Source organism: Cydia pomonella, chromosome 10, assembly GCF_033807575.1.
Source record: "Cydia pomonella isolate Wapato2018A chromosome 10, ilCydPomo1, whole genome shotgun sequence".
NCBI lineage: Eukaryota > Metazoa > Arthropoda > Insecta > Lepidoptera > Tortricidae > Cydia > Cydia pomonella.
Window position 1 is genome coordinate 20,487,460 of NC_084712.1, and position 27,209 is coordinate 20,514,668.

The 27,209-nt window shown below is 38.2% G+C and overlaps 1 protein-coding gene across 1 annotated transcript; it reads left to right on the forward strand.

Annotated features, from left to right (window-relative positions):
* Nucleotides 1-12,847: 12,847 nt before the first annotated feature.
* LOC133522355 (D-beta-hydroxybutyrate dehydrogenase, mitochondrial) lies at nucleotides 12,848-27,003 on the forward strand. The gene is made up of 4 exons (XM_061857672.1): nucleotides 12,848-13,569; nucleotides 16,350-16,504; nucleotides 22,632-22,797; nucleotides 26,197-27,003. The coding sequence occupies exons 1-4, from the start codon at nucleotides 13,323-13,325 to the stop codon at nucleotides 26,535-26,537; spliced, it is 909 nt and encodes a 302-aa protein (XP_061713656.1). The 5' UTR covers nucleotides 12,848-13,322; the 3' UTR covers nucleotides 26,538-27,003.
* Nucleotides 27,004-27,209: the final 206 nt, after the last annotated feature.

A 27,209-nucleotide genomic window follows, 5' to 3' on the forward strand; every position in this document is an offset into this window, starting at 1 on the left:
TGGCCCAAGACTGCTTCCTTGACCTATACCAGAGGAGACTGAGTATGTTTCGGATTTGGCTGCGTTGTATACGACATATTGTTTGCGTTCTGAGAGATAGTTGGCGAAGAACTGTAACAGTATTTCTGAAAAACCTGACTTGGCCATTTTTTGCAATAAGACATCACAATCAATCCTGTCAAAAGCCTTGCGAAAATCTAAGTATATTACGTCGACTTGTTTTCTGTCGTCCAAATAGTGGGCTGTGTACGTTACAATATTGAGGAGATTAGAAGTAGTAGATCTGTTGTGAATAAAACCATGCTGGGAGTCAGTAAACCATCCTCTTAATTGTTGATAAATTTTTTGATAAAGAACACTTTCAAATACTTTACCAAACACAGAAAGAACGGCAATTGGCCGATAGTTTTTAAAATCCGATTTTGAGCCACTTTTGTGAATTGGGAGAACTTTCGAGATTTTCCAGACAGATGGATAGGTGTGTGTTTTGATGGCTAAATTAAAAATAAATAATAATGGTTTCACAAAAGCTTCGCAGCAGTCACGCACAAGATACTGTGGAATAGAGTCTGGGTCTTGTGTGCTCTTGGGAGCCAGTCGCTTTATAGCTGTACGTATATCATTTTCATTAATGTGGTCAATTGAAACGAGGTGATGGGATGTATCCCAATGTTGACTTGCAGTATGAACATCTAATATGGGAGAATCAGGTAGAAATACACTACTAAAATACTTTGAAAATTGTTCGGCAATTTGTACTGAAGTTAAATCGCCAAAAATGGCTTGTTCGTTATTTACCCGGTTGCTTTTAACATAGGACCAAAATGCTGTAACGTCTTGCTTTATGTTCATTTGCATGCGTTTATTATATATCTTAAAATCTCGTTCTGATAGTATTTTTGTTTGCCGTCTGTAGTATGTAAATAAGCTATAATTCAGATCGTTAATTAGATTGTTACTTTGTTTATATAATTTGTGATAATGATTTTTTAGCGTATTCATCTTAATAGTCTCCGGGGAGAACCATATCGGGTATCGGGTTTTTTGTATTCTACGTACCTTAAAAGGCACTGTATTGCCAATATTTCCGTTGAGCGCACCATAAAAAGCAGAGACTGCATCATTGACATTATTATGAGAATAGGTATCGTCCCACTCATTATTAGCTATTTCAGAATACAATAGAGGGAAATTAGCTTTACAAAAATTTCTTTGTGGTGGTGAAACAGTTTCACTCTGGATTTGGTATTGAGTGGTACAAGAAGTTTGTTTTGTGTTAACGTGGATCTTTATGTCTAATGGAATATGGTGTACTTCTTTAGAAACTATACCCTCACATGCAGATACCGATACTCCAACCACAGTCTCATTGACCAATATCAAGTCCAACATTCTACCAAGATCATTAAATACAGTATTTTTCTGTAACAAATTACATTCAGCTAGAAATATTTCGAATTCACTTTTTACGGCAGTACTCGCAGAGTTTAGATTAAAATCTCCTAATATAATTACTGGCAATTTAGAATTATTAATCATCCTTCTAATACAACCAAAAATAGAGTAATATTTGTTATCAGTCACCTTTGGTGCTAGGTAGACAACACAGCAAATAAATCGCGAGCGACCCCTTGTGACCATCGCGCAAACTATCTCATCATCTTTACTCGGGTTACAATCGAGTCGCGAGACGGAATAGGGCGTTCGCGCCGCGAGCAGTACGCCGCCGCCCCGTCCCCCGGCTCGGTCGCAGCGCAGTACACTGTATGCCGATGGGAACACTTCAGAGTCGAACACACTGTCATCTAGTCGGGTCTCAGTCAGTGCTATTAGACAGCTTGTATTGATTGTTTGTAGAATATTTTTAATTTCTGTTCTTCTAGATTTTAATCCCCGTACATTTTGGTAAAATATCTGACCAAGTGTTTTTGTTTTACAGCTAAGAAGTATTTTTTTATGCCCCTTATTGTTCTTACGCTTTAAAAGTGAATTATGATCGAAAAAAATTATTGCTGTTATTAAAATCTTGTGGAGAGTGAGAGCGTGTAATGCAGTCATTAACGGTAGTTGATTGGCTATGAACCTTGAATATAAATTCTTTCAGTCTTAAAAATACACTCCTGATACCATATTTAGTAATTTTGCCTGAGTAGTTACAGAACATATCATAAGTAAGATCCCGGTTTGTGTCAAATACATAAGCATAGTTATTTGTTTGCATATCCATAGTCAACAGGTTATTAAACATTTCGACTTTGTAATTATATATGAGAGCTCCGCAAACATAAGTAGGAACACAAATTATTTTATTAGTGTGTGTTATTTTCTGGAGTTTTTCTCTTATAGTATGAATATGGGGGAATAGTCTACGACGACTACGACTTATCTATGGCGCTTAACACACTCGCTTGTCGCTCCGATGTTTGAGCGAGAAAACACTTTGCGCGTAATATAGCGACATCCCGCTCGCACATCGGAGCGACATGCGAATCGCATCCAGTGTGATAAATAGAACTCGCGCAGTTATTTCCTTTCCTAGTACCATACTACCATCGCCCACATTTAACTGTCTATCGTGCATAAATGGATCTTATTACAAAAGACATAAGGTCCATCGATGTTAACCTTTTGAACGATTTATGTCGTTAAACACAAACATCTCTCAAACGCCAAGCTCCCGGCCGCAAGGGAAATAATGTAAACCTTACTAGAGGTAGTGTGAAGTTTACTTTGACAGCGTCCGCCATAAGACCTATAGTTGTCCTTGGCGCTGTGGGCACGACAAGTAACGACGACTTTAGGTGTTCTTGGCGTTCAAAATGTCAAATTATATTGTATTTTATACGAGTATGTATGCTACGTTTCTATTTAACCTAATACCAAAGATAATTTGAAATAGAGGTGGATTGTCAAAGAAAACTTTGTAGCCACAGTAAAAATTTACTGCCATCTTTCGACAATGATTAAAACTTTTAGAACGCCATTTGACTTTGATCCTTATTCTTTCAGTGATATGTGTTAAATTTGTTACATATAAAAAAGTGGCGCCATCTAATCAGATCAAAGGCCAAAGGCAGGCATCGTTTCGAGCGATGGCGCCACAACCTTTAGCCGATGTCCGATAAGATGGCGCCACTTTTTGTTATTTGACAAATTTAACACCTATCACCGAAAGAATAAGGATCAAAGTCAAATGGCGTTCTAAAGGTTTTAATAATTTGTCGAAAGACGACAGTAAATTTACTGTGGCTACAAAATTTTCTTTGACAATCCAAAATACAAATCGGCTTCATGCAGCCAAGCCTTCAACCAATCCGTAGCTGAATATAATAACCTCGTACCAACCGCCTTGGTGAAGCGCCTATAATAAAGTCATATTTATACGTAAAAACAACACACGTATTTCCAATAAAAAGAACATAAATTTGTCAGCGATTTCATCAGTGATCCCGGTCCACGGACTTTCTCCCGCAGACTACGCACAGAAGTGTTGAGGGGTGAAGACTGCGAGACACCACATATTATACATCTATTTTTTAACATTAGAAAGAACTTCGCAGAAGTAGGTAAGCTTGGTGTGTGTGTGGGTTTCATTCGACAGCACCCTTCCTTGGGTGCGGGCTTCTGCTTAGCAGGTATAGACGCGAATGGTCTGCCCGGCGGTGTCAAACTAGCCTATTTTACTGCGCGTATAGGGTCGTTTTAGCGGTACGAGCTTACACGCGCGTTACAATTCCCTACATTTGGTTTTTACGAGCTTGCGCGCACGTAAGTTTTCCCTACATTTGGTCTATATGAGCTTATATGCGCGTCCGTTTAGATACGCTTCTATAAAACGCTGTAGTCTGAAACCGCCCTGACGCTGACGCTGACCACTCCTCTTTTACCCTTATCCAATCAAAATCACCGTCGAGCGTGCACGCTCGTGACCGAGGCGTTATTATATCCGAATTCTGTGCAGAAGTTGAAAGTTTCGTTTCGTAATAAATTCTCCTGATATTTCCCAGAATTTCCGCAATTTGCATACCACCGATTATGCTCCATCTAGTGCGGAAGTGATCTGTGTATCGTGTACAAATCTGCTGATATTTACAATCTATCGCCGGCCCCCGTTGGTGGTAAATTTATGTAAAATCGATGCAAATTAAAGAACGATGCGGTGAATATCCAGTTTGCGAGTCACAATTAGTACTCGTATCCTGCTGGTACAGACTGCCTCTATTCGACATTTGTCAAAGTCATATGGATATATGATTATCATTTGTCAAAGTTATATGGCTATTTCTTTTTTTTTCTAATTATCATCTGTCAAAGTTATAAGGCTATTCCAAAGTTATATAGCTTTTTTTAAAGACAAAATTTAATGACGGCTAGGGAATTCTTACATCGTTAAATACAATTATCAATCCTTTTCCGAAATAAATTCCAATTATCCCGCAATTATAAAATGATTGTATATGATAAAATAGATAAAACAAAAAAAACGAACGAGTTTAATTTATAGATATCGAACTCACTACTTGTCATTTAATTTTGCCCCCAATAATCGGAAGTAGGTATACAGAGTGTAATCGTTAAGTGTAGCCAGGCGATAATTCCGTAAATGTAACTGATATCAGAAAACTTCAAATTGATATCGAAAGTGCGTTATCCAGTGAGTTACATGAATAACTTCTATTGAATAAAAGTAGTAATATTAAGTTTAAATGCATGCACATTTAGTACGACGACTCACCCCTCAAAGAACGTCGATGTCGTAAGAGACAAAGCTGCATGAAATTCATTATAAATAAATAAATAATAATAAATAAATATTATATGACATTATTACACAAATTGACAAGTCCCACAGTAAGCTCAATAAGGCTTGTGTTGAGGGTACTTAGACAACGATATATATGATATATAAATATTTATAAATACTTAAATACATAGAAAACACCCATGACTCAGGAACAAATATCCATGCTCATCACACGAATATATGCCCTTACCAGGATTTGAACCCGGGACCATCAGCTTCGTAGGCAGGGTCACTACCCACTAGGCCAAACTGGTCGTCATAATTTCACGATTTTCATTATTTGCACGAATAAACTGTGACAAAATAATAAAACTACCGTTTATGAAATAATAAATCTAACATGTATTTTATTTGTTATTTACGATACAAGTGCTGAAAATAGGAAATGCGCAACGAATGGTGATTAAATAAAACACGACCGAAGGGAGTGTTTTAAATCGACACGAGTTGCAAATTACCTATTAGCACGTGTATCGTACAACGTTTTACAGTACATATGGCTGTTTAAAGTTTCGACATATGCACGGAAAGTGCTCATTCCCGTACGCGTGCGGGAAAGTAGTACCATATGTACTGTAAATAATAAATTACATTAAATTAGTATTACAATATTATCTACAATAAAATGTTTACATACATACATACATATCATTTGATATTTACCAGTCGCGTTTCGGCGAAGGAAAACATCGTGAGGAAACAGGACTAATCCCAACAAGGCCTAGTTTACCCTCTGGGTTGGAAGGTCAGATGGCAGTCGCTTTCGTAAAAACTTGCCTACGCCAAATCTTGGGATTAGTTGTCAAGCGGACCCCATGCTCCCATGAGCCGTGGCAAAATGCAGGGACAACGCAAAGAAGAAGTACTAAATGTATGGGAGGGTTTGAAGTTAATGTTTGGGATATTTCTACTTTTATTAAAAAAAAGTTATTAATGTAATTTTACTCATTGGGTAACGCACTATCGATATCAATTTGAAGTTTTCAGATATCTGTTATATTTACAGAATTATCGCCTGGCTATACTTAACGAATACATCCTGTATATTATACACAGAGAGCACAGATTAGTCTAGTAGTAGTTTAGTTTTCAAGTTAAGATATTTGATGATCCTTATTAATAAACACAAACCGGAAGAAAGGTTCATAACGGTACTTCATGTTGAACTATTATCATCTCTATGACGCTTGGCAGTAGATACATAATGAATTTCAGGGTGCCCAGCCAAGATGCCAATCGTTTGCGCCGTAGCACGAAACGGTAATCTCGCTCTCTTCCATATTAGTGCGCCAGAGACATTAGCGTTTCGTTGGCTACGCAGCAGCCAGCGGCTTACATGAGCGAAGGTACGAAATGGGTCACAAATTTGATCTGTTGACTATACCTATGTAACTATACCTATGTTTGTACGGATCAAATCTTGCAAGTTAAATTTGACCCACTTCCCGACTTCCAATGAAGCTGAAAATTTGCATGCATATGTAAATCGGGTGACAGTGCAATATTATGGTACCATCGGGCTGATCTGATGTTGGAGACAGGAGTTGGCCATAAGAACTGTGATAAAACAACTCAACCTAATTGTGTTTGCGGTTCTTACAATTGTCTCAACGAGTATTAGTTGCCTGTGGAAAGAAAAGTGCAGACAGCGATAAAAGCCTATTCCTTTAGGTAAGTATAATAATTAGCAGATGTGTAATACAAAATTAACTTACCTACTAACATACTTTGATGTTTGGACGGACAGACAAGTGAATGACGTTATGAGGATTCCCCTTCCCTTTAGTACAACGGCTTTACAAACACAAATACATACATCAAAGAATGAAGCTTACCTCATCATACTTGTGTTACATAAATTAAGCTCTTAAATTAATTCTAAGGCTTGATTTCCTCCTACGCTGACGTCGGTCGCTGACGTCGGTCGCGCGTACGAACCACAATATCAATGGGCGGCCGCACTGCAACGCCGACGTCCGCGGCAGATTTATTGCTACGCGGCGCTGATGGCGCGCGTCGGTCTCGCTCGTCAGCGCCGCGTACGTCGGTGCGCTGACGCGTTATAGATCACTATTGCGCGCTCAGTGCGAAGCTGACCGCTGCGCTGTACGCACGTGTACGTGGCACAGGCGATTAGAAAAGGGTTTCACCGGGCAACTATGGCTGATACTGTTCCGCACAGCGAACGGTTTCGCACTGCGGGAACTTTTAAATGTCATACGCGAACGATGGTACGCGCGACCGAAGTCAGCGACCGACGTCAGCGTAGGAGGAAATCAAGCCTTAACAAGCATAAACGCGAACGATGCTATATTAAGATTAAAATAATTTAAAAAGTGGAAAAATTACTGCCTTAGGTTAAACTTGAACTCACGCTCCAGCGCTCTGCCAACTGAGCCACCAAGACCTCATATCATAGCCAGCTAATCTTTCCACCATATGGGTCTATGTGGGTTTAGGTCGACATCTACCATATGAGCATTACACTTCTGAAACGGCTCCCGGAGTTCCAAGTCATATTGGAAATTCAGCAGTTAGTATATGCTACCCATACCAAAGAGAATTTGAAATAGGCTGAGCCACCTCTATCAAAAAGTGGCTCCATCATCACTCGAAACGATGCTGCCATACCTTTGCCTTTGATCTATTAGATGGCGCCACTTTTTGATACTTAACGAAATTAACACATATCAGTGAAAAATACAAATGGATCAAAATCAAATGGTGTTCTAAAAGTTTTAATCATGTGTCGAAAGATGGCAATAAATTTACTGTGGCAACGAACGAATTTTCTTTGACAATTCACCTCTATTTCAAATTCTCTTTGGCATACTAAATTTTTTACAAGCAGACGCATCTTCGAACGATGCTATTAAGCCGATGCTATCCAGAGGCCGTGAGTTCAAGTCTCACCCAAAACAGTAATTTTTTCACTTTAAAATTTAATCTAAGCTTAATCAACCTCTTGCTTATCTATGATAAGGATCTTGACTGCATTCTATAACTCTGTATTTTTAGATATTCAAATAAAAGTAAACAAACAATTTATACATTTCCGGGTAGTTATAACATTTATTGTTTAACCAACCAAATAGAAAACCGCCTGTATCTGTCACTGAACGACCAGACTTTAACCTACATTATTTGATCATGTAATGTTTTCATCTACCCTCAACTGGCTTAAGGAGCCATTTGAGGGTAGATTTTGTTTACTTTTATTTAAATACCTAAAGATACAGAGTAAAGTAATATTTTTGTTTTCGTCCAGAGCAAAAACAAGAAATACAAAATAAGTTGAATTAGCACAATCTCTGATGGTGATGAGCTTTGATGTAGGTACAGACCGACAGAGTGATCCTATGAGGATGGCCCAGCTAGCTACATATACTTTCTCATTATCTGCTAATAAAAATATACAGAATGAAGTACGTATCAGAAACCCACTGAGCAGGATGATACATAATTGGAAAACTTTTTTTGCCAATTATTTCGGTTCTACGAGTTCCGATTCCATTGATGTAATGATTTCACATTTTGTCGGGAAATATCCCAAGTTGGTCGCTGCAAACAAAATATGGCCAAATGGGGATTGCTCCGTAGCTCCTCGACTCAATGTACCTGCGTCACAGCAACGCAAACCATGGCACATCTACTGGCGTGCCCCACATGCCCGCATCACTGCTCGGAGCTGGATCTGAGGGACGCGACAGCCAGGGCTGTCAACACCGCTGCCTATTGGGCTTCCATCGTATAAAAAAAAGGAACCTCGACACGAAAAGAAGAAGAGTCGGGAAATGGATTTTCACGAAATCGATTTATTTATTATAAGATTTTATTTACAAAATCAGACAGAAAGTCACCCGGTGTGACGAATACCGATATTTGGGAACTGACGAATACCGATATTTGGGTACCATGTTGCACAGCTCGGGAACATTGGAGTTGAACTTGCAGCACCGGATCGCCGCTGCCTGGCTGAAGTGGCGGGAAGTGACTGGCGTTACCTGTGATCGGAGGATGCCCGTGAAGCTTAAGGGCCTTGTCTATAAGAGCATAATAAGACCGGTTCTAACCTATGGGAGTGAAACATGGCCCATGACGCAGAGCCATGTCCGGTCTGTCCAAGTCACCGAAATGAAGATGCTTCGGTGGATGTGCGGAGTAACGAGACTCGACAAGATACGCAACGAGTACGTTCGCGGTATCCTCGGAATACGTAATATCGCCGATAAGCTACAAGAGAGTCGACTGAGATGGTTTGGACACGTAAAGAGAAGACCTGATTACATCGGGAATGTTGCTATGGGTCTGAACATCGCTGGGTCCCGAGGAAGAGGAAGACCCAAGATGAGATGGATAGATACCGTAGCAAAAGACATGAGTGCCTGTGACGTTACAGTGGACGACACGTCCGATCGCGCGAAGTGGAAAGAAAAGATCAGGAAAGCAGACCCCACAATCAGATGGGAATAATAATGCTGCGGAGAGAGAGAGAGAGAGAGAGACTTACCTTGTTATAATTTTATTACTTTCCGTCACAGTTCGAAAATCTTTCGCTTAAAAGTAACATTTTTAAAACCCAACATTACAGTAAGTGTTAAACTTACGTAAAACAATATTCGGCTTGGACAACAGATCTTCAATCTCCTGGTTCCTGCGGAGTCTCCAGGTACCATCCTCTCCACGTGTGGGTCCTAGGATTTTTCGGTAGATCTTCCTCTCCGCTACCAGTAGCGCGCGCTCTTCTTTTTGTGTTAGTGTCCAAGCTTCGCGTCGGTACATAAGGATTGGCATTGGAGAAACGAAAGCCGCCAGACTCTGAGGGCTCGGGCACGTAGTCGGAATGGGTGAAGATCGTGCAGTCTGGAGAAGTTCCAAATGGCCGAAGACCGTCTGGACTGGACGCCCTAGGTATCGCTGGAGAGATGAAGTGCAAAAACACCTTAGCGAACTCGGCGCCGTCGACTGAACGGAAACGGATTTGGACAGAGAAGCATGGCGGTCTTTGGTGTCGGAGGCCAAGATCCACTTCGGGTCCCTGCACCACAGCAGTATGTAAAAAAATATTGTTTAATATTATAGATACACTATCTGTATTTATTAGGGTGGTCAATAAAATTAATTATGTATATTCCTTTTCAACAAGGTTCTTTTTTATCCAAAATATGCAAAAAATATCCATACCAAAATTTTGAGCAACGAAACATCGTTTAGAGGTCGCTATAAATGAAACAATTCTGCCGTACAAACATGTATGAAAATAATTTGACCCATCAATAATTATTCTTTGGATATGTTTTAGTGGCTTATACATTTTATTTTATTTTATTTATTTTATTTACTTTCGGTCCTTGGTCGTCCGACACCAAGAAACTACTTAGTAAAAGAAATTTCTACTAAACTAGTCTGGGTGTCTGGCGACCTACTTTTCGCACAAAAACTTAGCCTCACTGTGCAGAGAGGGAACGCGGCCAGTGTCCTGGGAACAATGCCTCAGGCTAATTTAGGCTTAGTTTTTTGATAATATAGCTATTGTAATTGAATATAATTATATACTTATAATAAGGTTTATATGGATATAATATAACTGGTATTTTTTGTATGATAAAAACCGGTTGCGAGCCTTTTTATGTATTTAAAAAAAATATTTAAAAAATATGCTGATAGTGAATGTTACTTTTGGCAAGGTTCATTTGTATTTTTTTGTTTGTATAAGATTATTGCAAATATCATAGTGATAGTGACCACTAAATCCTTAGCAAATGAGTTCAAATTTGCTTTATATATTACTATTTCATAATGGAATAAAGGGAGCCTTGTGGAGATAACATTTATTACACTTTTTGTTTTCCATACAAAGTTGGACCACTAGTATTTATAGATTTATTTATTTATTTATTTCAAGAGAAAACTTAAGTGGTAGTTTGTTGGCGAATAGTGCCAACAAACTGTTTAATTAATAATATTAATTGTTTAGTTTAATTTACTATCACAAGTCAGGTTCAGAGCCATTGTGAGCCGCAGATACTAGCCAAAACAAGATTTGAAAAATATCACACTCTTACGGTACGGAGTGAGGTCTCAGTGGCTCAGTTAGCATGCGCTGCCTGCGCTGGTGACCCAGAGTTGTCAGTTAACGCTTATACACCGTGTTTTTATTGAATTTCGTTAACTTCGGGGTATCGGTAAGTACGTTCAAGGAAACTAAATGGCATAGTTAATTTACAAAAAAAAATGTTTTTTTTTTTATAAAAAGTAACTAAATGTTGCATACAGCGTTGTTGTTACACGGGCATTACATTTAACTCAACCAAACAATTGAAAACTGTGACATATCAATGTCATTTCGAACGTCGATCGTCCGAGATAGTACTTACGTTTAGTAACAAATGTATTTACTCGCACTAAACACTAATCAATAAGTAAACAGGCCCTAAGGCAAGTGTACACGCTCGTAAGGGCCTTATAAGATAAAAATTAATGATTGATTATCTCCGAAATGGAGTTATACCTTTTAGTTTTATACCTTGCATTTTATGGTTTTGTTTGAAAACGAGGGTAGTTTGTCGCCTCACCTACTGCCGCCGTCACCCGCGCCCAGCGATTGGTCGCGGAGCGCTGCAGCCCGCAGTCTGCGTCGGTCCGCCAACGCGTGCTCCTGTTGAAAGGTACTCCGAGATTGTCGAGCAATCTTCAACTTAAAATACGCGAGTGTACCGTTTTAATATATTTAATGTCTGTGTCTCACGGAAGTTTTGTTAGGTACTAACAACTAACTACGTACATACTCGTTTATTTCAATCAAATTACCGCTCAAGATCCGTAATAATGAAATCGAATGATCCTCACAAAATTGGGACTGAGTTTGTTTGCGAAAATTCTCGAAACACTTTCAACTCGAAAAGATCGGATCCCGTATTAAGTCAGCCATAAATACAAGATTGTTTCCGTTCAATACGCCTAATCTCTCAGATGAGCATCGGTGCTGAAACGACCCTCTTTTATTGGCATATCTTTGTCGAATTCGACATTTCTCGACCTCATATGAATTTTCTAATCAGAGGGCCTGCCGCAAATATCTATGCTTGATTGGCTGCCTCTCTATTGCTCTTGTCATGTCTTACTTATTCGAGTGGTAGATAGGCAAATTAAGTGACCGACCGAATGAATGAATGAATGTTTTTTATTGCGTATATGGTAATTCAGCCCCACTTCAGCTGAAGTGGGACTGGGCCGGCCATGTCTGCCGCATGCACCCACACAGGCGGGCAAAAATATCCACGGAGTGGGTGCCGCAAGATGGGCATGCCCAGGCGAAGATGGCGGGATGACCTGGACGCATATCTTAAAATCTGGCCGGAAATTGCTGAAAGCCGAGACGGGTGGAGATCGAGGGGCAGCAGTTTGCCCATATAGGCTGGTAATATAAGTATACAATATATGGTAGTTCAGGTTACAATAGCAGGTATAATTGCATATATATTTTTTGACGACCGGTTTGGCCTAGTGGGTAGTGACCCTGCCTATGAAGCTGATGGTCCCGGGTTCAAATCCTGGTAATGGCATTTATTTGTGTGATGAGCATGGATATTTGTTCCTGAGTCATGGGTGTTTTCTATGTATTTAAGTATTTATAAATATTTATATATTATATATATCGTTGCCTAAGTACCCTCAACACAAGCCTTATTGAGCTTACTGTGGGACTTAGTCAATTTGTGTAATAATGTCCTATAATATTTATTTATATTTATTTATTTATTTATATATTACAAAATAGTTCCACTGAACACTACCTTTACAGGTGTACACCGTGTACACGCTTGTATATACTTAGTACTATATTAATAAACGTGATTTTTTACCCAAAAACTATCGTTCGGTTTTGGGTCACGGTTTCATTGGCTCTAGTTTCCGCTGCAATCGAAACTTATATAGACGTCTTAAAATGGAATAACACTATATAAACGGTTTAAATCGCGTATTTAATTAAAAACAAAAAAAAACATATATGATTTTTGTTTTAATTATTTTTGTATGTGGGTAGTTTTGCACATTATAATTTTGACAGAGGTGTTATGGTAACGCTATAGAGGTTTCAAAACTTAGTTTAACTTTATTATATGTGCGCGATACTTCTACTTAATGCGTTTACATAGTTTTATTTCATCAGTAACACTCGCGGTGACCGAAGACATTGTTACTAATGTCTTAAAATTTTAAAATGGTTTAATAAAATATCAGTTGGTCTTTCTTTCTATATAACCATATGAACAATGAAAAATTGACGCACGAACGAAATACCTATGGTTCGCGAATCGCGCTAGGTCCTCCGAAATCCAAACGTAAATATAAACATGAAATTCATTTTTAATATGCAACGAAACACGAAACCTGTTTTAAATGCTTGTGATCCTGTTCTCGCCGCAGTTGAACACCGACTTTCCTCTTATCTAGACTATTCTCTGTATGATACCGCTATCGTATTGTTATTTGACCGTTGCATATTACTCGTATTATGAGTCTAACTCGTGTAGTGGCTATCACGGGATGCGACAGTGGTTTAGGATACGCGTTGGCTACTCGAATAGCCCGTGAAGGTATGGTGACGGTAGCCGGAATGTTGAATGGAGTGGATTCTAGAGCAGCTAAGTCTTTGGAGAAATTAAAGGTTCATTCGTGTCCTTTGGATGTGACGAGTGGAGATAGTGTTGCTGGGTTCAAGGAATATGTGAACGGGCTGTTGAAAGAACACCCAAATTACAGTAAGTTTTTTTTGTTTTCTAAGTTAACCTTTTGTTATATTCTTTTCTGTTTTATCCGGCATGGTTGAGGTTTGAGGCACGGTTTTTGACCACATTATGCATACGAAAAAATTATTTAATAATTTAAATTAATTTTATTAATATATTTATAAGGACACCTTTGTAGATACATATTCTTGTGAAAAAATTATTCTATTCTAGAAAGCTCGGGCGAATTTCACCTTCTAATACAGAGTTTCGTTCTCATTTTAAAACTACGTGTTGGATTGTAATGAAACTTTACACATCACATGAGGTATATCTCGCCCTGTAATTAGTCCATATAGCTCCAGTTTATAAAACAAAGTAGATAAGTAGTAAAAGAAGTAGAGCAAAAACAAGTTTTGTGTGAAAATTTTGAAATCGCTGTATATTTTTAACTATGATATCTGAGGCTACATAAACTAACTTCACTACTAGATATACCTTATCCTATTGTAATAACAAAGTTTCTGAGCAATCTAGGTGGTTGGTTTCAAAATGAGAGCGTAACTACGTTGTATGGTGAACCGAGCTTGCTGGGGACCCTTAATCGTAAAGTATTAAGAGTTCATATAATTTATATTATTTATTTAATCGTATGTCAAACATATTGTGAAAATAGAAACAATATAATTAATTGTCTACACATAGACCAGTCAGCCACTTCATGGCTTCGTGATCATGGCTCAGGGTGATCAGGCGGCCTACCGCGAAAATCGCAAATTGCGGGGATCTTTCTCGTTAACTCTCACTAGGACATAATTAGAGTGACAGAGAAAAATGCCCGCAATTGACGAATATCGATTTTCGCGGTTAAAGCACAGGTCTTCGGGAGGACCGGCGCCATAACGCATTATAGGGCAGTTGAGTTATGTGCTGGATGGTTTGGACTTCCGCACCGCAGCTGTATGCCGGAGAATCAACCCACCCACAGCGGTGTTGACCACAATGATGACAGATTTTTAAGAAGTTTTTACATCATGTCAAAAATTCATTTATTCTGTTTTTAATAGAACGTTACACTTTCTAGGAGCTCTCGGCCCGATTTGAAGAATGATTAAGACACGTTTAAGATCTGGGAGAGATCTTTAAAAGATGGATAGCTAAACGACATGTTAAAATTGACGTTTATTTCGATTCCGCTGTGATCCCAATCAGATATATCTACGTTACTCGTATTTCTAACGTCAAAGTGACATTGGTTGCGCGAATCGAGCTGCTTCTGTCAATTTTTATGTCGTACAAACGATATCTAAATGAGAACTTTACTAAACCAGAACTTATCGTTATCGTATCTCATTCTTCGAATCGGGCCCTCTGAATATAAATGTTCGGATAAACTTTATCAATTTATGTTATAACATTCCTAATATTGAAATTGAAATTGAAGTTTCCAAATATTGTTATCTGTATACCTCTAAGGTTAAAAACAATTAAAATCTGTTATTACTGTAAAAATATATAGTGTTTGCGGGTTTTAATGCCCTAGTAGTGTTCAATAAGGCCCAAAATAGTACTTTTATAAAACGTCTATTTTCCAAGAGAGCCATAATATTTTTATAACTATTTTGGTATATGAGGAAAATTCGAAAATTGAGACACCTATATTGAGTAAGTTTAACATCATTTCCTGATTATTTTTTATAATATTGCATTTTAAATTGAGGTATGCCTCACTTACCTTATAGTATTTATAAATATTTAAATACACCCATGACTCAGGAACAAATATCCATGCTCATCACACTAATAAATGCCGTTACCAGGATTTGAACCCGCGATCATTGGCTTCATAGGCAGGGTCACCACCCACTAGGCCAGGCAGGTCGTCAAATATTTAATTGATACACGTTTTGTCTAAAACTAATGCAATGAAAAAAATCACACGGAAACTAAATTACAGCCCGATTCGAACTTTAAGATACGTCAAAAAATTCCTAAACATACGATATTGATTGGATATGTCAGTGTCAAAAGTGACGTTTTTGTTTGAAGAAACATCACTTGTGACACTGACATCTAACCCATATCCTATTTTCAGCAAATGTTTGACGCATCTTAAAGTTTGAATCGGGCTACTATTACTCGTAGAGACAATTCTAACAAACCCAAACACAATTACGTTGCGTTGTTGTATCACGGTTCCTTTAGCCATGTGAGTCCATCATTAGATCAGCTGGAGAAAAGTTATGCTGTTATAATTTTGTATGCTTGCCCCGTTTAGAAACTTTCTGTCGACAATACAAATTTTCTTAGGTATAAAATGACTTAGATACCTATAACTCTAAAAGGTAAGGTAAGGTAAAGGTATTTAAATAAAAGTAAACAAAATCTACCCTCAAATGGCTCCTTAAGCCAGTTGAGGGTAGATGAAAACATTACATGATCAAATAATGTAGGTTAAAGTCAGGTCGTTCAGTGACAGATCCAGGCGATTTTGTATTTGGTTGGTTAACCAATAAATGTTATAACTACCTGAAAATTTACAAATTGTATGTTTACTTTTATTTAAATACCTAAAGATACAAAGTATAGTGGGTAGTAACCCTGCCTATGAAGCCGCTGGTTCTGGGTTCAAATTCCGGTAAGGGCATTTATTTGTGTAATGAGCATGAATATTTGTTCCTGCTCTTATTCCTGTTCCTATTTATATATTATATACGTCGTTGTCTGAGTACCCATAATACAATCCTCAAGCTTACTGTGAGGCTTAGTCAATATATGTAATAATGTCCTTATATTTATTTATTATATTTCAGGCCTATACGCCATCGTCAATAATGCCGGAGTCATGACCATAGGCGACTACGAATGGCAAACCCCTACCATGATAGAAAACGCAGTAAACGTGAATTTACTTGGTGCTATGAGGGTAGTCTCCGCTTTCCTTCCACAACTAAGGAAGACCTCACAAGTAAGTCCTTGTCACTTTTATACAGCCGGAAAGATATGGTAATAGACGATCCTTGATGTTTTCTGGAGTAATTAAAATATTACGAAAGGTATGATAGAAAACTCAGTAAACGTGAATTTACTTGGTACTATGAGAGTAGTCTCCGCTTTCCTTCCACAACTAAGGAAGACCTCACATGTAAGGTCTTTATCACTCTAATATAGCATGATAGAGATAGAAGACCTTTGATGTTTGCAGTATAGTCGTTAGTTTTCAAGCTGGCCCTTACGGCTAACTCATTGTATATTGTAAGTAAAACCGCACGTGCTACTTAATCTGCATAAAAAAAATTCGGTCACTTTAACCGGTAATTGAATTAAGTACAACTCCTATAGAAATTGCAATAATATTCTAAATGAACTAATGGAAAAATCTTGTGTGGTCCCTCTACGGTTACTGAGTGCCGGCGAGTCGAACGCTACAGAACCAGTCTAAAATGTGTCGTCGAGATGCGTAACAAAGGCGCGTAATCCGAGAGCGCGCCCGCGCTCAGGTACCAATTATAATTATTCGCCATTTGAGCGATTCGACCTATTATGAGCGATTACCTGCAGAAATAAGGGCGGAAACATCCGATACGATTTTCAAGCGTCGATTGAGAAACTTTTTGCTGGAGAACCCATTATATTCAATTAGTGATTTTTTTGACATAACTGTATAAATTATTTTTGCATATTTGACATTGTTTTTGTTTCTTGATTCTATTTCATTTTTATTTTATTATTGTTTTATAATAAATTCTGACTTGGCGATCCTTTTCAGGTGAACATTTCCATTTATTAATTGTTGCTATCTGGATTATGATGTTATTTTTTGTCATTATTAGAATTTATTTTTGACAATCACAATATAGATTCATATAAATTGACATGAATGTAATTTGTAATGCAATCGTATGTTGTGTAATAAATAAATCTAAATCTAAATCTAAATTTTTGCCAACGACCGATCCTTTTTCTTGTACGTGCGGTTTTGCTTACAATAGACAAATAGTTAGCCGTAAGGGCCATATAAATGTCATAAGACGTCTTATATGATAGAACGTGGTAAGTTGAATCTAATCGGTGCTATATCTGAGGGCCTACCGAGAAACAGGAAAATCGTAATTTCGTCATCTGCCTCTTTATCGCTCGAATAAGCGAGAGATTTACGATTTTTGTGTTTCTCGGTAGGCCCTCTGACCTGCGGTCCTAGCTAAGATAACAATCGTGGATAGAGAACGCGAATCGAATCAAAAATAATGTATTGAAATAGTCACTTGCATCTTAAAGCCCGACACAGAGGGAGCGATAATATATATTAATATACGTAAGATACCGACAGATAATGTACAGTATTGCTAAGCACCACACACGCCAACGATAGCAAAATATATATCGCTGTCTGTCTAGCACCTAAATATGAAAACGCATGCATACGCTCACCCGTACAATGTTAACTTATTTACTTTTAATTCTCATGTAAGTGAATTCTAAAAAATTTTTATGAGTTACATTGTATATAAACCTATTACATAGAATTCTATACAACATGACACCCTGAAGGGCGCAGCAAACAGTTTAAATCTCTCGGTTTCCTCATGTTACACCGTGTATATTATAGCTTTGCGTGTGGACTCTGCCAAATGGTACGTAAAATATATCGTTAAATGCCTTGCTGTATCTTAATAACAAAACTTCCGTGAGACACAGACATATTAAATATACCACACATTATTATACACATATACTCGTACATATTTAATAGACATATTATATATATGCTAAGTATAATATCTTTTGGTATACTATCGCTCCGTCTGTAACGAGCTTAATACACTTTTGCTTTACGTTCGGCGTTTGTCGATGGCGATGTGTTATCTTGGCTTCTGGTGTAAACAAAACTTTACGGGGTATACAAAATTAAATATTCCAGTTTATTCTATTATTTTGTTATATTTAGAGCTGAGCTAGTAGATATGTGTACTAGGTACGCATATCTTTCTAAAATATGTAAAAAAAAGTGTTCGGAAATTTCTCGAAAAGTTCGAAGTTTCAATGAAATGAAGGAAGTTACGATTTTTAAAATTACTAACTTATTTCTCTATAATACAGGATGTTTATTTAGTCACCTGCAATAATTTACGGGATGAATATATAGGTCATACTGAGCAACTTTTACTATGGGACCAACTTCGAAATCGCAAAAAAAAGCCTTCTTCTTCTTTCTTCTGCTTCCTTCTCTTCTTCTTCCGTTTGTACCGGCTTATTGCCACGGCTCATGACGGCTCATGGGAGCCTGGGGTGCACTTGACAAGTAATCCCGAGAATTGGCATAGGCACTAGTTTTTACGGAAGCGACTACTATCTGACAAAAAAAATACCTGTTTCATACATTTTAGCTGTCTGACCTTGACATTTTCTATGGGAGAGTAATTTTTTTTTCACGATTTCGGGGTTGGTCCCATAGTAAATGTTGCTCAGTATGACCTATATATTCATAAATTATTGCAGGTGACTACTTAAATAAAATAAATAAAAATAATAGTACATTACTATAGAGGCCGGGAAACGTAGGGTTGCAGGTACGGCTGAGCGTAGCGAAGCCGGATAGAGATACGCGGCCGGCAACCCTGTTTCTCGCCGAGATATTATGTATAGTGCTTTTCTCAAATTTGCAATTAAAACAAAAAATTGTAGTCAATTTGTTTTGTGGCGACCTACTCGGCTCGCCACTCTACCAACGGTGTACAACCTCACGCGCGTAAGGGTCTCCCCAAACTAGTCGACGCCGTTTCGGCAAATCGCGTACGGAAAAAGCTTTATGTCAACGCAATAAGAGCGAATAAGTCGTAAATCGGCTCGGCCCACGCGATACGACGTCTTTCGACGGGAAAACGGCGTTTTGCCGTAAAGCTGTTCGCATTCGTACGACGCTGTTTGCAGCCTACCGCACACGTTCGCATTCATAAATCTCCTTATACCGCCGTACGGTGCCGGAAAGAGTTGAACGGCTCCGATCACGGCCGAGTACCTACGATAAGGACCGGTCAGAGCTGGCGGAAGCCGTTCAGCGTCTTCGACGGCCGAACATAGCTGACGACGGCCGAACAGAGCCGATGACGGCCGAAGTAGCTACTGATGCGTTTGTATTTGTTCATTTGAATTATTACCCACATTAAAATCTGCAATAGATCTGACAACACGAAAGTAATAATGACGGAGGAACATTTAATAATATTAGTCGGTAAATATAAGTGTTTATATGCCGTGTCTGACTCTAAGTATAGTGATCTATATTGCCACAAAGAATCAACCCACGGTCGCCTCCGCTTTTGCTGCTGTTCTAGCTCTTCCAACAAGTATGCTACGATAAAAATGCTGGTAAGCCTTTTTTTCCATGCCCGTCTACGTAAAATAGCCATCATCACAGGTTATTATATAATATGTAACAATTACCAAGGAAAATAATCTTACAGGTCTGTTCAATTTCAAACTCAGGTTGTTACTAACAACCAGTCTCCAAAAATGAGATTTACGATTGCCGATCACACGCTGTCCTACATCTGTTCGTCGGACTCAACGGCTGTACGTGTGCTGTCTGACGTCTCGACGGCAGGACGGAGCACGGGAGAGCCGACCGTCGCTTTACAACTGTTGCGATAGCAAGTCGCAGGCGATCGGGCGTCTCTACGGCCGCAAGGAGGATGAGACTGCTAAACGCAGGTGTCCAACCGCGGAGACAGTCGATCGGCTAAATGCGAATAGTGTGGTGTAAAACACTCGGCGAAAGCCGACTTCGCGTCGACTGGTTTGGGGAGACCCTAAGTCCGCGCGCCTGCGTGATGCGCCACCGCCGTTGCCTAGCAACGAATATGCACAACAAATCACCGTACCAAGCTAACTGAACATAGTTGATGGTTGGATGCCAAGACGTTGTGTCACAATTTGACGTTAAAAAACAAAAGAAGGTTTCTTTACAGTACGAGGTGTGTAAGGCAGTATGAAATTCCTTTACATATCATCTTCAGTCATGCCACCTGATATGTAGTATTTCCGGACCTAATTTGACGTAAGTCATGTCATCATTTCATAGCAAGTTTGAGAAAAATTCATTTATTTCAACACTAGATATTTTTAAATGGAAAAATTCGTAATTTCAAAAACTTCATGGATTTTCAAAAGCGGTAAATATAGAATGGCAATTCCTTTTTTTTTAACGTCAACTTTAAAACAAGATTGGCCATGTCGCAATCTATCAAATACCAAAGTTGAATGATGCCTCTGACAATTACCTCTTGGTAACACGTTAGCGTATCGCGTCATCACCGAGCGCGTCATTATTTGCAATGCAAGCTTTTAATTCACTTGCATTCTCATTATTGGTTGACACACTTACCCGCCCACATGTGGTTTACCTACACGCTAAAGACGTTCTTATTAATATATTATGTTCTTAACTATTACATTTACAATAGAGGTTAAAATAGAATAACGTAACATCTAAGGCTGTCAGCATTACCTTGAAATAAATTGCACGTGTTCGAATTGGCCGGCAAAGCAAAATTATTGTCGAAGTGTGCTTGACATTTCGGTATCAGCAAAATTTTGTTTGATTTCTTTTTAGGTCCTATGTCATGGATTTCTTAATAAAAGTCGTAATATTGTACATGGGGTTACTTAACGGGCCCATTACCTCGGCCTGTCAGTTCGCAAAAGCTGACAATTATGGAGTGTGGAATTAAGAGGAGTGACATCTCTTATGGTAGAACTGTTGCAAAAGTGTCCAGCTGTTAGCTATAAATAATAGTTCCAAATCTCTCCAGAGTAGCGCTAGAGTAGCTAAGAACCTAGGCGCTATTGACGGAGTGAAGTGCGCTGTCTATGATTAATTTAATTATTTTGTTCAAGTTTTCAAGGTATTGTAGCGCCACCTATTTAAGGTTTTTTGATGACACTTTTTGGTATATGGAGATTTATTTCCTTACCTCCACCTTCCGTACTGACAATCGCGAATAACTGACAGGCAGAAATCGTCCAGCGAAATGGTTTTTTTTTTTTTATTATCACAAATAGTATGGTACATTTTAAACTTGTGTTAGGTTCGCCAAACTTACGTTTAACGGCGAAATGAGGCACTCATTTTCAACGTTAGTACCTTAATCTAAATTATATGATTAACTTATAATACTAAGGTTAATACATATTTATATCATATTAACACAGTATAAGTTGTTGTAGTACATTTACCTATCCTATTTATTTATTCGATTCGATGTTAAGTGGGCCCCTTTCTACACAATCAATGACTAATCTATTAGTATTTAAAATTACAAGGTTCAGAAGTCCAAGGAAATAAAAGCTAGAATCATTCGGGTCTATTTACAAGTTTACATTAACATGATTAGAAATCTAAATTAAAAATAAATAAGATATAGGTCCTTTGTGTCGCATTAGACCCTTATCTCTTTAGATATCGCTCAGCTCAACAATGTCTTAGTACTTTAGGTGTATTGAGTCAGGTACCTATATCGTTTGCGCATGACGCTTACAAACTTGACGTGTGTGGTAAAAGGTATGGAGAAATCACTTAGCTTAAAATATAGTACATTGTGCAACGAGGGGGGTAAATGAAATATATATAATAAGCCATATTGTCATGTTCTTTTAGCAGTTAAGGCATCGAAGGCACAGACCTATCCGACGTTCAGCCACAATTGAGAATTGTGTAAAAATATTTTACAGTACATATGGGGCTACTTTATAGCACTAGTGCGAGAAGTAGCATATTATGTTACTGTGTCGAACATTTAAAGGGCCATATGTACTGTAAAACGTTGTACGATACATGTGCTAATAGGTAATTCGCAACTCGTGTCGATTTAAAACACTCCCTTCGGTCGTGTTTTAATTTATCGCCACTCGTTTCGAATTTCCTATTTTTCGCACTTGTATCGTAATGTACTATTAAAGAACTATTAAAGTAATCAAATTAAATATTTTAAATATTCTTACCCCCGGGGTTACATACAATGATTTTCATCAAATTGGCGAAGAAAAAACTAAATTTTAAGCGAAATCTTTTTATTATATGTAATTGTTTTTTCCAGGACGGAATAAAACCTCGAATAATCAACGTGGCAAGTCACTGCGGTCTACAACCTCTACCAGGTTTCGCCGCTTACAGTGCAAGCAAAGCTGGCCTCCTGGCTTGGACGCGAGCGCTGCGTATGGAGCTACGGGACCATGGGCTCTCGGCTGTGGCTTTTGTACCAGGTAAGGCTTCACCTTGTAAGAACGAAAGATAGGGAAGATAAATAAACAGGTCAAGATCTGAGTAGTGAACCGTTGGTTGATCCTTGAAGGGAGCCTTGCGAGCATGTCTGTTGCTGAATGACTTTCAGCTCTGCCAGGCTTCGCTTCAGACAGCACGAGTAAAGCTGGCCTAATACTGGTGTGGAGGTGGGCGCTGTGGATGGAGCTACGAGACCATGGGCTCTTGGCCTTTGTACCGGGTAAGGTTTCACGCTACAAGAACAAAAGATGGGGAAGATAAATAAATAGGTTAGGATCATATTAGAGAACCGTCGTTTAATGGTTGAATGAAACCTAACAAGTATGTCTGTTGCTGAATGACTCTCAGCTCTGCTTGGCCTACTGGTGTAGAGCTAGAGGCAGGCGCTGTGTATGGGCTGACATCTGCACAGGTTTTTTTAAAGGTTTATACACAGGCCAATTTGAGTTTTAGATATTGAATCTGTTTCCACCGTGTTTGGTCACTTTTGACACTGACAGATCAGTATGATATCGGGAACAGATCGAATTACTAACATGCGAATTGACCTATTTGCTTATAGGTATCGTAAAATGGTGCTACTTTGTATACGATACTTTTTCTACGAGTCATCTAAAATAATACTTTTTTAGGAAAACTAAATAATTAATGAAAATTAGTAAGTATCTCAGTAGACAAAAATGTAGTACAAAATACATAAACGCGCGACTCAGCACGACCCCGCGCCACGCGCCCATTTTGTCTTGTCTATGGGAGCGTGGCGGCAAGTGATTGGTATTTTTTTATAGATGACTACAGCGTATTGAAATGAATCTTATAGTTGAGTTGGGGGCCCATACATAAAAAGGAGGCACTTATAGTTTGGTATATGAAATCTTAATTCAACCATTACAGTCGACAAGTAGAAAAATATTATTAATTATTATAAATGGACCCGGACACCATTACACTATTTCTGTACAGTCGGCATCAAAAGTAGCGGATTAAACAACGCGCCAAAAGTATCTGATATTCCGGATAACTTTTCCAAATATAGATAAATTTCTAAAATTCGCGCTCCAAAGTATATCTTTTTTAGTTGTTCTATATTAAAGACATCACTTTTTGTTAAGCTGTTACAGAATGGTAGATACTTATGAAACGTTATTTGATCCGCTACTTTTGATGCTGACTGTACCGTAAATATAGTATCTTCGCTATATGTACCGACATTATCGAACCGGAAATTGCCTGATCAAATTCGGCGTCTTCCAAAAACAAATACATCATCTATAATGAAACAAAATAACGTAATCATCGCAGTCACGCAGTAACTACCCTTCGTTCAGCTGTCAAATTACTGGAAACCACTTAGTTAAATTGGTAGCCCGCAACCGATTTCATCCAATCTTGATACAAGGGGATAGTAAAGGTACCATTCCGATTTAGACTGCAACAGCATTACTGATGCAGTTTTGCAGCGCGATAAAAATCCGGGCAGCAACATAGATTTAGACATTTGCTGCAGTATTGTAGTCGGCAGTATTATCGCGGTAGTGCTTTGACGAAAGTGCAAAAGAAAAAGGCATTTGGTACAGAACGATTCAACTTGCTCTTATAAATATACCATGGATAAATAGCTCGCTTACGCAGCGGCTTACGTGTGCGAATAACTCGCGAACGCGAAACGGCGCGGCGGACTACGGCATTCGTATTCGCAACGAGATCGCCCACGTAGCACACATCCATAGGTATCGAAGGATTGATTCACTACACCCTCGCCGCACCGCGCCGCTTTGCGTTCGCGAGTTAGTCACGTAAGCCGCTGCGTTAATTGGCAAGAAATTGTAACAGCTCTAAGTGTACGTTCAGGGCACATTCCACTAAATAAGTTTGTTTCATGATGCGTAAAGGTACCTCACCATTATGTTCGGAGTGCGATATGATTGAGGACGTGTACCCCATATTAGTGTAATGTGTGCGGAACGAGCCCTTTAGGAGCCAACTGAAAATATCCTATAATACTTTTCACAATGTTGGTGGCTGTAAGAGTGCCCTGGCTTTTCCATTGTCGGACGAGGCCAGAGCACTGATCAAGCTAGTAAATGGGAGAGAGTGTGATTGTATGTTGATTATATGGAGCGACATAATCGCTAAGCGATAAAGCTCTTTAATAAAGATAAAAAAGAGTTTAAAATATCGTGCTGCAATACCGCTGCAGTCGACTGAATTTCTGCAGGAAATGTCAAAAAGGTCATTTTAGAGAGAAATTTATATTAAATTTGACGTTTTCTGCAGTAATACAGTCGACTGCAGCAGGTTTGCAGCGCAACATGACTGCACAGACTGTTATTACTGCCGCAAATGTGAAAATCAATGTTGTTGCCCGGATTATTGACATTTGCGACAGTAATGCTGGTGCAGTAACTGCAGTATGGATCTGAACGCTACCTTTAGATGCATTTCGCTGTCAACGTATATAATGTAATGGATCAGGGTTTAAATTAGATAAACCCCTCCGAAAAATGAACTTTCTTGAAAAAACTTTAGTGATATTAACCATTACTTGGTGCACGGTTCCTTCGAACTTTTCTTGCATGCTAATTTTTAAGTGAAAAAGTGGGTGTTCTTACATGGAACTTTCGTAAGTAGTTCATTTTGCATAATCGCAGAGTCTTTTTCACCCTTTTCTTGGATAGATAGAGCCTGTTTACATATTTATTAGTGTTTATTGTGAGTGCATTAACAAGTACTGTAGCAAATGTATGAACTCGCAATAAAGCCTATTGACCTTACTTCGTGAGGTTTTTGTAGGGAGGTCAATTATACGGAATAAGTACCTTTTGATTAGGTACATAACTGTTATTACAGAATTGACGAATATTTGACATGTGTAAACTACTAAATAAATAATAATGATTAAAATATTTTGTAAATTAATTAGTATTAGGTATATGATTATAATGCATGGTTTATTGTTCAAAACTTTTTATATACTATACTTAGTTATAGTACCTAATTAATAAGGAAAGTTTGCATGCTTCATTAATGTACGCACTAAAATTACCTACATTAAAACTATGTTTACCACTACATTTTTGCAAATAAATATATCTTCATATTTATAGGGTTGATCCTAATACTCCTATTAGTCCAAGTAGTAAGTCCGCCGCCCAAACTTCTTAAACTTTTTTTTTGCACGGATGCGAGTCTTTTAAGCCACTTAATCTTAACATTTCCATGGAAGTATTTTCCGAAAATCTAGAAAACCTACTCTGTCAGTACAAAAATGCGGACGGTTTTCTATGGGAGAACAATAATTAGAATATTTTTTAAATGTGCCGCCTTTTTTCTACTGACAGAAATAGCTTGCCAAACTATATTTATGTTTTTTTTTACAGGAGGTTTCGTTGGATCTAGCAACATACTGGCAGCACAAGCTAACTCCTGCAGCAAAATGCTCGAACATCTAGACCCGGACCAACGGAAACTTTTCGAAAAAAGAATAACGGCCCTCAGTGACTACCTGCAAAGTGCGTGTCAAAATTCGAACTATGATTCGTTAAAGGACATAGATATAATTGAGACGTTTGTTAAGGCGTTAACTGATGAAAAGCCTCGATTTTTATACAAGGTGCAATCGTGGAGATATGCGTGTTATTACAGTTTGTTGAAAATGCCTGTCCCTGAAGCGGCGCATCTTTGGTTGATAAAGAAGTTTCTGAGTTTTCCAGAAGTTTAACTAAGGATTTGTAATATTTATAATTATTTTAGTTTATTGGTATAAAGTTGACCAAATGCGAGAATCCTGTTTGAAAATGTAGTATTGATAGTGTGTTACTATGTTGTCTCTGAAAAGCGACAATTATATCCACACTTCCCGATTTCGGGCCTGATACTCGTTTTCGTTTCACGGAATAAGTATCAGCACATAACAACATTTGATATGTAAAAAATCTTTATCTCTAATTGCCAAAAAATTTCAATGGTAGATATTTTTGCATTTCAAATATTGTAAACGAAGTGCTGATATTTGGTAAAACTGAAAAATATTATTTCTCGGGCCCGAAATCGGGTCTGATTTCAGGCCTGATGAAGTGTGGATGTAATTGGCACTTCACACCATGTTATACACGGTGTTATGTTTTATAAGTTTGTACATACTTTACGATGAAAAACCAATAAATATTTATCCATGACAATCCACATTTATTTTATTACTGATAGTCCGGCAAGCTAAATTGTCATTAGAAAAGGGTGCGAGATTAAAATTTTGTATGGAAGATCGATACTCTTACATATTAAACTTATGCCACCCTTTTCTTTCTACTGACTAAACTGTATCCTATAACTGCATTATATAATTTTAAATAAAAATAACAGGACATTTATTATTGATGTATGGGTTGATGGG